The 11,438-nt window shown below is 31.5% G+C and overlaps 1 protein-coding gene across 1 annotated transcript; it reads left to right on the forward strand.

Annotated features, from left to right (window-relative positions):
* Window positions 1-800: 800 nt before the first annotated feature.
* Window positions 801-3,365, forward strand: LOC145616940 (protein FAR1-RELATED SEQUENCE 5-like). The gene is made up of 4 exons (XM_081671653.1): window positions 801-854; window positions 1,125-2,314; window positions 2,531-3,000; window positions 3,088-3,365. The coding sequence occupies exons 1-4, from the start codon at window positions 801-803 to the stop codon at window positions 3,363-3,365; spliced, it is 1,992 nt and encodes a 663-aa protein (XP_081527779.1).
* The last annotated feature ends 8,073 nt before the right edge of the window (window positions 3,366-11,438 follow it).

The raw sequence follows: 11,438 nt of genomic DNA on the forward strand, positions 1-11,438 counted from the left end.
AATAATAATAATAATAATAATAATAGTAATAGTAATAATAATAATAATAATAATAATAATAATAATAATAATAATAATAATTATAATAATAATTATAATAATAATAATAATAATAATAATGAAATCTGCTGTGCTCTGCTCTGCTCTGCTCGGCTCTGCTTTGCTGAAATTTTCTCTGCTCTGCTCTGCTTTGCTCTGTTATGCTGAAATCTGCTCTGCTCTGCTATGCTCTGCCCAGAAGCTCAAAAGAACAGGGCCTAAGTTGAAATACGATTTCTATTATAATTAAAGGGTTTATTATTATTTTTCACAACTCTCTCTCTGAGTTAAGGGTTTATTATTATTTTTCACAACACTCTCTCTCTCTCTCTCTCTCTCTCTCTCTCTCTCTCTCTCTTATTAAGAGTTTATTATTATTTTTCGAAACTATTTGTATGTTTAAGTTTAATTGCTTGCATGATGTGAAAATAGGGTCCGAATCCTTTATCCCACTTATTTGTCTCATTCCATGTCCCATTCGTTTTGATTGGTCCACGTCACCTTAAATATCAATATTAATATTAAAAAAATTGAATAGCAAATTAAATTAAATAAATTTTACATAATTTATATTTTAGTCCTTATCTTTTTTTTTTTTGTTTTTCCTTTACACAATTACGTTTAATTCAATTGTATCATTTTTTTCCTGTATACTACCTCTATAACTCTAGAAGAACCCTAATTATTTTTTTTTAAAGTTACCTCAATTTATTCTTTCTCTAATTGCTTCCATAAATACTAAAGCACTACAATTCACTTTAATGGATACTCCACGAGAAGTATTGACAAGCGATTTCGACAATTTACCATACGAGGTATGATTCCTTTTGAATTACGTATCTATGAAAAACTATATGCATATGTTTTGTTTGTTTATGGTCAATAGGGTAGCTATTATAGCGCATATTGATAATTACTATTAGTATAAGCCATAGCATTGTCAAAATTATACTGCGTATATAGTTGTTTAGGTTTTGGATGATTGTATTTTTATTGATTTTTATATGCAATTTTTGGTGGTACAGAATTGTCATTTTGATAAAGAAATTGGGTCATTACAAACTAGTCGTAGATTATCTTTTTAGGAGCATGAGCAATTGAATGATAACGATGATGTGGTCAATAACTCTAAAAATAACTTTGAAGATAATAAAGTTGAAGAAGATAATTTTCTGCCAAATATGAATGAAATTCACTCAAAGCTGCCCAATGAAGCCATTCCAATGATAGGGATGGAGTTTGCATCAGAGAATATAGCTTATGATTTCTACAACAGATATTCTAGAGCTATTGGATTCGGAATTCGGTTAAGTAAATTTCATAGAGATGACAACACTGGTACTATTCTAGATAGGATCATTTGTTGTTCTTTTGAAGGTTCAAGGGGAAAAGATAAAAGGGCCCCTTATGTGAAGAAACATCGAGCTTTGACACGAGTTGGATGCTCTGCAATGATAAAAGTAAGCTCCCGAATTAATGGACGATTTCGTATCATTAAAATCGAACCACAACACAATCATGTTCAGTCAACACCATCAAAGACTCATCTATTTCGTTCACATAGAAGTATCAACTCATCTCAAGCTAGTGAACTTGATATGGCATGCTCTTCTGGCATTGCACCAAAAGCAAGTATGGAGTTGATGAGTAGAAGGGCTGGTGGGAGAGATAATCTTGGTTTTCTGCGTGTAGATTGTAATAATTATTTGAAAAAGAAAAGAGAGAAAGAAATGAAAGTTGGAGATACCGACGGGGTTTTAGAGTACTTGCAACGCAAGCAAATTGATGATCCAAAGTTTGATGTGGATGATCTCATCACAAATATTTTTTGGGCTGATGCAAGAATGATGTCTGACTATGACTATTTTGGTGATGTAGTATGTTTTGATACTACTTACAAAAAACATAAAGATGGTCGTCCATTTGCTATGTTTGTTGGAGTTAATCGTCATAAACAAACCATTATTTTTTGGGCAGCTTTATTGTATGATGAGACAACAGAAACTTTCAATTGGCTATTTGACACATTTGTGAAGGCAATGCATGGAAAGAAGCCTAAAACTATTCAGACCGATCAAGATCAAGCAATGGCAAATGCATTATCTACAAAATGGCCGGAAACTTATCATCGACTATGTGTCTGGCACATGTACCAGAATGCTGCAAAACATCTTCACCATGTATTTGAGAAATTTAAGGATTTTGCTAAAGATTTTAGTAGTTGTGTTTATGATTATGATGATGAAGCAGATTTTATAGATGCTTGGGACAATATGTTAGTTAAATACGATCTGGTTGGAAATAGTTGGTTGGAACGGTGTATAATTTGAGAGAGAAGTGGGCACTAGTTTATGGGAGATAGACATTCTGTGCTGATATGAGTACAACACAACGTAGAGAAAGTATGAATGCTCAATTACGGAGGTATAGTAGCAATAAAAATCACTTATGTCAGTTTTTTTGAGCATTTTGAGCGTCTTCTCAATGATAGGCGTTATGAAGAAAGTGTGGCAGATTTCAAGACTAAACATAGTTCTCCAGCTTTACCATATCCAGTTCGAATTTTAAAACATGCATCAACTACCTACACTGCCGAAGTGTTTGAGTTATTCCAATGTCAAATTTGGAAAGCATGGGATTGTATAATAAAAGAAGAGGAGGTTGTTGGCACAACTTATAGGTATAAAGTTTATCCTCCAAGGAAAAAGATTGATCATTTTGTTACATATAACCCAGAAAATGATACTATTTCATGTAGCTGTAGAAAATTTGAGTTTGTAAGGATACTTTGTTCACATGCATTGAAGGTTCTTTGTTCAAAAAATATTCACAAGATTCCAAACCAATATATTCTACAAAGATGGAAAAAGGATGCGAAAGTTGAAATTTGTCAGCAACATAAGCTGTCTACTCGACAAGTAGATGAAAAAATATGTTCGAGGATACGATTTCAAGAATTGGGTAAATTATTTACCCACTTTGCAGGAGTTGCAGCTTAAAGTGAAGATACTTACAAATGGGCTTTATATGTACACCAAAAGTCATTAGCGGAAGTAGAAGCACGTCTAAAGAAATTGATATGTGGAGAAGAGGATGATAATGAGGAAGAAAGTTTAGATTGTGAAGAAAATGTTAATGTAGAGCTGCAATGTGATACCTCAACAGTGAAAGGAATAAAAATGAGAGGTAGTAGTCATGGGAGTAGGGGGCGTGGAAGAGGTAATGGCTCCAATAATGGTTCTACTCGTTGCAAGAGTTCCTTAGAAAAAGGTCGTACTAGCAAAAAACATTGCACAAACGATCAGGAATTTGGATTATACATATAGTCTTACAATTACTACGTATTACCCTGCAATATTTTTTCTTATTGATAATTACTAATATTCAAACTAATGTATAACAGGTCAGCAAAACAACTTTTTCAGAAATGAATTATACTCCTACTTGTGAGAGGCAAATGGATTATACCATCCCATTGTCAAATAATTACCCTATAACACATTTCAGTTATGCTACTCCTTTTTTCTACGAAGATGTTGATAGTGTTGACCTAGGCTCAGGAAGTTTAACTCAACACCTAAATGTAAGTTTACATATCCTTGTAGTACTATATCTGTTGTGGACTTAATAGAAGAACTCATACAAGCATTTCTTAATAGGGACAAATGTCAACAATTGGAGCCCCACAAATATATAATGATCAAGAAGACCGACACCTTTTTTAGAGGTATATGACATACTTTTTTTTGAACCAAAGTATATGACATACTTGTAAAATTTGATAATATTTTTGATAATTTTTATATTTTAATAGTTGGTTGGCTTGATACTTTGTAACTTTGATCTCTTGTTGGCATGTTGCAGGATGATGAATCACATGTTCCATGACTAGAGGGATAGATCTTATGGAAATTATGGCCTAGTTTATTCTTCTATGCTCACATCTTTTCAACAACTAAGCTAATCTAGTTCTCTGTTTTATTTTTGTGTGTATATTTTCTGCATTTTCAATTTCCTAAAGGTTTTGAATTTACAATGAAGTTGTATCTTTGCTCAATTATGAATTTTTATAATAACCATTGATATGCTCGGATTGTTTTATCATGTCTATCAAGGATTCTTCTAGAGTTATAGAGGTAGTATACAGGGAAAAAATGATGCGATTGAATTAAACGTAATTGTGTAAAGGAGAAACAAAAAAAAAAGATAAGGACTAAAATATAAATTATGTAAAATTTATTTAATTTAATTTGCTATTAAATTTTTTCAATATTAATATTGATATTTAAGGTGACGTGGACAAATCAAAACGAATGGGACATGGAATGGGACAAATAAGTGGGATAGAGGATTCGGACCCTAATTTGAATACCATATAATTATCACTTTGTAGATTTTTATTCATGTAGGAAATTTGAAAATGCAATTGATTGGGAATGGATTATGTTGTAAGCGTTTAGATTATGCGTGTTTAACCTTTTGTATTTGGATTGTATTATGTAGCATGGTTATGTTTTGTTTACATTCTATAAAATAATGTCTTAATTACTTTCATGATTACGGGAACTATGAGTCTTCTAATTAGATGCCTTGTCCTTGTTCTATTTTAAAATTTTATGTTAATTGTGCTACTAATTAGATGTCTTGTCCTTGTTCTATCTTCTAAAAGGCTTCGAATATTCTAAAAGCAGGTAAATAAAAACATTCTACCATAATAAAGTCGTTGTATTAGTTGGTTGTTGACCAACAACAGAATGGGACGGCTTCAGTCCGGTAACCGAGAGCTAATTTTCCAATTCCTCTAGGTACACCAACCAAACGCAAAGCCAACAAGTTAAGGAAGATAGACAAGTAAGATACTACATTTTCACTATACTATTGCATATAAAGAACAAATCAAAAATATCGACACCCGATATTTCTTATATTGAACTTAAATCATTCCAATTTTTTCCGTATTCAACTTAACTTTACAAAAACTAAAATCTATCATTCGTTTCACAAAAATACAATATCGAAATAAAGCTTTAACCGAGAAATCCAATGAACACTATCGACACCCGATATTTTTAATATTGGCCAATCGCGCGCGCGATTGGGAAACTAGTGATTTGAAATATCTTGGTTCTTTGAGTCTTGTATATCTCAATTACTCTTGTTTTTTGACTGAACAAATCGTCGCGATGAATTTATCCGCAAGAATGCAAGTATACTACTATGCTCTGCATGTAGATGAAAATCGTTTCATTGTTCTTACCCCTTCTAAAAATTATCCGAGTGGCCGAGTATGGAGTATTAATCAGCTATATCTGTTACTCTGAAGGCGAGAGATCAGAGATGGTAACTAAAATTGGTGGAAATAATGTGTAGAAAACCTTGCGGAATGGATTTGTTGATCGTCTTCAGTAAGATGGAAAGGGCTTACATGCAAGAAATGGATGTAGATCTGTCTACTTTGCCTGTGAACTATCGATTTAGTTGGGTTATGCGCATGCCTTGATGCATCCTCTGTCATCCCTTTTGTATTCGACACCGTTTCTTGAAAACTCTTTAAATGGTCAAATTTGATGGCTTTAAATCTTGAAATTTGCCTATTTTTAGAAAATTTTGGATTTAATGTTGAAAATTTAAGTGATGATAAGATGTATTCTAGTGTCATATATGGTGTGTTGGGATAAAGAAAAAGGAAAGAAAAGAAGGGGATGGAGATTGCTTATGAGTTTTTTGGTTTAGTATTTGCAGGTTAGACACTTAAGAGTGAGGAGGTCAGGAAAGGTAAGGGAATTTCAACTCCAAGTGTCATAGATGGGAGACTCAGCCTTGTGATCTCAAGGTAATAAATAAGGTGGTGAATTGCTAAATTCCTCACCATAGTAATCAACAATCATCAAAGTCTTGCTTGCCTACTTGGGACTATAAATCGAATATCAAGCTTCGGTGTTTTTCAGTGTCGCTGTAAAACAACTAACATTATATTGCTAGTTAGACATTGAATTGACTATAAGAATACAAATACAATAGTTGGTAAGATAATAGTAACTAGTGAACAAAACTGTCGGCACCTCTTACAGGTTAAGTTAGCCTAGCTACACATGTCAACACTTGAGAGTGAAGAACCTACATAAGGCTGCACTCAAGCAAACATAGTTGGTGGGATACGAATTTGTGAACTCAAAGTCACAAGGTAAATTCTATTTTGTCATGAACTAATAATATACATAGCATTACTCATAACTTAATTAATTAGCTTACAAAGCTACAAAAAAAAAATAAGTACCCCCATAAGCCATATCCTTAAATAGGGTAAGGTCCAAACCTATGCCATTTCTACTTACATGACAACTTTTCAAAATAAATAATACAATTACTACTTAACCAATAATTATTCGAGAGAGATTATTCAATGTTCAATTCCACATTGGTTGATGAAGCTTTTCCACTCAACAAATTCTTAATATATTTCCGTACTATATTTGATAATAACATCTTGTTAAAAGACCAACGCCAAGATTCTGGTCCATAATTGTTTCTATGAGACTTGGTAAGCAACATACGACCCAACACAGATGCATTTTGCAACAAATAGGCATCAACCAGCAACCACAAGACATCAAAATAATACAATTTTATCACCTTCAAATTGGTAGTGCCACAAGGAATTGGAAGTTCATAGCGCTCACGTCGTGCATATCTTGGTAACTGCAACAAGCATAAATAAACATGAAAAAATTACCTAAGTACTAGTAGAATAAATGAAGTACTCTCCATAAGTCAATGGATGGAATTTTCCGTTTTCACCTTATTCTTACTTATAGAGTATTATTTTTTTTTGAGAGAATACTTATAGAGTATAGAAGTAATAAGTGAAAACCAAAATTTAGCAAACCAAGAAAATAAAACAATATTAAAAAAAATGTCGGACTAGAAAAAACAAAAATCGCACCAAAACTTTTAAATTAAAAAAAAAATCTAGAACTATAATAAGACAAAGAGAATTAGCCCTAAATTTTGCTTTATGGAACTTAAGTATTTTTTTTTCTTTTTGCCAAGTGACGTATATATTAAGAAGCTAAGAAGAAATTGTTACATTAAAGCATTTAACTTTGAAAAATCATACATTAACTGAAGCATTTGGAATATTATTTGCACACCACAAATGGTTCATACATTACCTTTTTCCCATCAATTTTCTCTTTACAAGAGATTAGACACATTTTATCTCAAGCTATTCCAGCAAGTTTCATGAAAATTATTCTTCATTAATATTTCTTCTCTAATTAATAAATTTCGTAGGAATTCAAGTTCATTTTTACACCATTTCAGAATATTATTTAAACACCACAAAAACTAAATTACGTAAATCATTGTATAAAATGAAGTTTAACCATAATTACTTGTATCCCAAGCCTTTCCAGAATAGGAAATGCTTTGAAAAGACGTGAGAGGACTGGAACTACATTGCCATCATATGAGCTTATGTAAATGTGCAAACACAACACCGCGTGAAATAATTTGTAAGAGGGTAGTTCATGGATCTGAAAAGAAAAGGGAGTTGTAAATTAATTGACATATTAACTAATAGCATGCAAATTTTTATAGATTTTCCACGAAAAAGGAAATTTTGTATGTAAGTAGAGAGATTTGAGGCCAGGGAGAGCTGCAAGAATGTTAAAAAATCCTTCGTTTTCAACTTCGTGAAACAAATGCACACATTCTAGCTTGGGAACATGTAAGAAAGATTACTTAAATGCTTCAAAACAAAACAACTCTAGGTGTTTCAGGTTCCTGACATTGAGTTGTATTTCTCACAAACTTAAACAACAACCAATCAATAAAGAACTCAAGCGCCGAAAACTTTAACTTATCAGGAAGATTACACCATCTTAACCACAAACGTTCAATGGTTGAAGAGCAAAAAAGAATTGCATGCCATTGTGCCATCCCCTTTAGAGTAACATGATATAGATAAATTGTAGTCAAAACTTCAGAATGAAACAATCTAGATGCAAAATTTTTTAAATAAAACAATTGGAAAAGAAAGGAACCATTGATAAGATGCGACTGCTTGTACGAAGGTAAAATCTGCAAACCTAGTTAATGAAACATATTACTTTATAATGAAAATGATCCTTTTGGAAAATAATTTGAAAAAATATATTTTCTAAAAGGATCATTTTCAATATTAAGTTACACATACATACATATATATATATATATATATATATATATATATATATATATATATATATATATATATAAATAAAAAAAAATAGGTAGAAATTTAGTATAAAATTATGAATAACATTCAAAATGAGGGTGACATGTAACATATAAACATATTTAAAAGTGTTTTTAATATACTACGTATTTATAATATAAATTTGTAAATTATTGTGAGATTTCATGTAAATTATTAATTTGTAAATAATTTCATGTAATTTTTTTTGTGTTATAAATGAATAGTTTTGAAAAGCAAGGATCCATTGATTTATCCACTTGTTAACATCAGCAACATATTTTTCATCAAAGCAATACAAAATGAAACGATACGATATTCTGTTCCTTGTAGTTATTTAGCACCTGATCACATTTCTCATATACGACGAAATGGTAGGATGTGAGAGGTTACATTTGAAATTTCAAATACTACAATTTGAAAAAGATCACATCACTCATGCTCTTTAATTTTTCCACAATGATTATTCAATTATATTTTTTCATGTTTTATTTATTATATTTTAAAATTTCTTCAATTTTAATATAATTGCTACTTCAATTTTCAATTTTTTTTTTTTGATGATGTAACTTTATTTATTTTATCAATAATTCCTAAAAATTATGAAATATAATAATGGTTGTGAAAAAAAGAAAACAACAAAAAAAATTAAAGCTTTTGATAGAGTATCACAAGTTTCTATTGAAAATAACCATATTAATATAGAGGTGTAATAATTCCAAATTAAAACTATTCTGATAACGTTAATTACATTAAATAATTGACTTTAAAAAATTTGCAGAGCCTCTTTACTTGGATTAGCACAAGGCCTCCAAACTATCAAAGACGACCCAGCATATAAGAAAAATGTTAAATTTTTGTTAGGAGTACAACACTATATATGCTATACTATGTACTATTCCCTCTGTTTTATATTAATCGCAACACTTTCTTTTTACATGGATATCATTTTAATTGCAAAATTTCTATATTTAAAAAGGACCCACCATTATTTTAATTTCTCTATTTCACTAACCCCACTCTCACAAATATTTTTATTATTTTTGTTTTCTACCAATCCTACCCATGCTTTTTTTTTTTACTAGCAATTTCTTTTTTTTTGGTGTTCCACCCAATTTTACCTTTGGCTAATCCGGATTCGGGATAAGTTATGGATGGTTAGATTTCAGTCCCCTGCAAATTGTTGTTGTGAGGATCGAACACGGGTCCTCCCTACTGAGTGTAGTCCCAAATTGGTTTTTAGTTTTTTACTAGTAATTTCTATCTTTTACTAACAATATTTTTCTCGAATATTATAAGCCTAGAGGTGTCTATTATTCGGACTCCTGTTCGAAATCCAATCCAATCCAATCCATATAAGCTATTCGGATTGAACTTTTTTTTAAAAAAAAATTTGGTTTAATTTTGAAATTCGGATTTTCGAATTATATTTAAACTCTATGTGTGTGTGTGTGTGTGTGTCTATATATATATATATATATATATATATATATATATATATATATATATATATATATGGAGGGATCCGGTAAGAATCCATCCTTATATAAGAACCTAGTATATATAAGAAAGGATTAGATTGTAATAGACGCTCCAGATTAAAGGAAAGCTAGTAATGGCATTATAGTATATATGAAAACAGACCACCACCATATATTTACCCCAAATTTTCTCTCTCCTCAAACATAACCCACACTTCATAAAGTTTCTACCACACTCTCTCTCTTAAAACCCCCCAAATTCTCTCCTAAAATCACCAAATTATGTTTTGATTTTTCTGATTTTTCTGATTTGATTTTCATGAATGTTCGGCGATTTAAGTGTTCAAACTTCAGAGATTTTAGGGCTGGAATTTTCAGCGGCTTTAGGATTGAATTTCAGCGATATTAGGTAATTTCAGCGCTACTTGATTATTTCTTTTTTTTTTTTCTGCGTGCGATTCTTTTTGGTTTTTTTCTTCGTTTTAGCAGTATTTTCGATTATATTGCTACCTCTGTATTAAATTTCTTTTATTAAATAGTCTATGTTTTTAGTTTTTGATGACTTATTGTATGTCTATTATGTTTTGCTACTAATTATGTAATTTCAGAATTTCTAAATGAATTAATTGACTTTTGTGAATTGTAAATTAGCTTAGCATGTTCTAAACTCTTTTTAATCATGTTTTAAGTTAGAGATACCTCTAATTGCGTTCTTAATTGTTAGTGATATCATTTTTCATGGATCTATTGGGTGGTGGTTGGCCTTTAGATGGATGAATTAGTGCTTTCTTTAGATTTTGAGGAGAAAGAGAGAGGGAAGCAGGGGGGGTGGGAGGAGTACGCTGGCCAGCAGGGCATTATTAATGAGTTCAAAAGGTTTATGTTAGATTTTGTGAAACTCCTCTCTCGGAGTTTTTTCCATTGATCAAAATAAATAGGGTTACAATATGAGTCCTACTCGGATTAGGATCCCTCATAATATAATTATACAAAGAATATCACATATATTCTATAAGGACATAATATCTTATCATATATTCTATCACACCCCCGCAGTCACAGCGGGAGGAGGGCGAACGCTAAGACTAGATCTGAACTCCAAAAATAGTTGTCGAGGTAGGCCTTTTGTGAATATGTCTGCAAACTAATACCGTGAAGGAACATGTAGGACCCGTACCTGACCCAACGCCACCTTCTCTCGAACAAAATGGATGTCCATCTCAACATGCTTGGTGCGTTGGAGTAGACACCCATTTGTGTCTCCCCCAAACCAAACCCAGTGATGAATGCCTTTCACTTCAAACCATAATTGAATGAGGTGAAAGTGGTTGAAAGTCAAGTGTTGCGGTTTAGTTTTATTAAAAATTCTATTCTCTCTATTTTTGAAAATAACTCTATTTGTTTAAAAATAGGCAAACCAGTTTAGTTTGGTCCATGATAATGGTCCAATAATGGTGTAGTTGGATGGGGCTCAAAAATACCTTTCCAACGATATATTATAAGCCCAATTCCGATGAATATTGAGGAAGTTATGGCCAAAATACTAAACTGGGCCCGGTTAATTATTTACATACGGCCCAATGATCTAGAGGAGGGCCCAATGTTAATTATTATTCCTAAAATTATTAGGATTAATTATAATTCTCTAGAAGTTTCTAGAAGTTTCTTTTTAATTCTAATAT

The sequence above is a fragment of the Chenopodium album genome, chromosome 26, assembly GCF_948465745.1.
Source record: "Chenopodium album chromosome 26, dcCheAlbu1.1, whole genome shotgun sequence".
NCBI classification, from domain to species: domain Eukaryota; kingdom Viridiplantae; phylum Streptophyta; class Magnoliopsida; order Caryophyllales; family Amaranthaceae; genus Chenopodium; species Chenopodium album.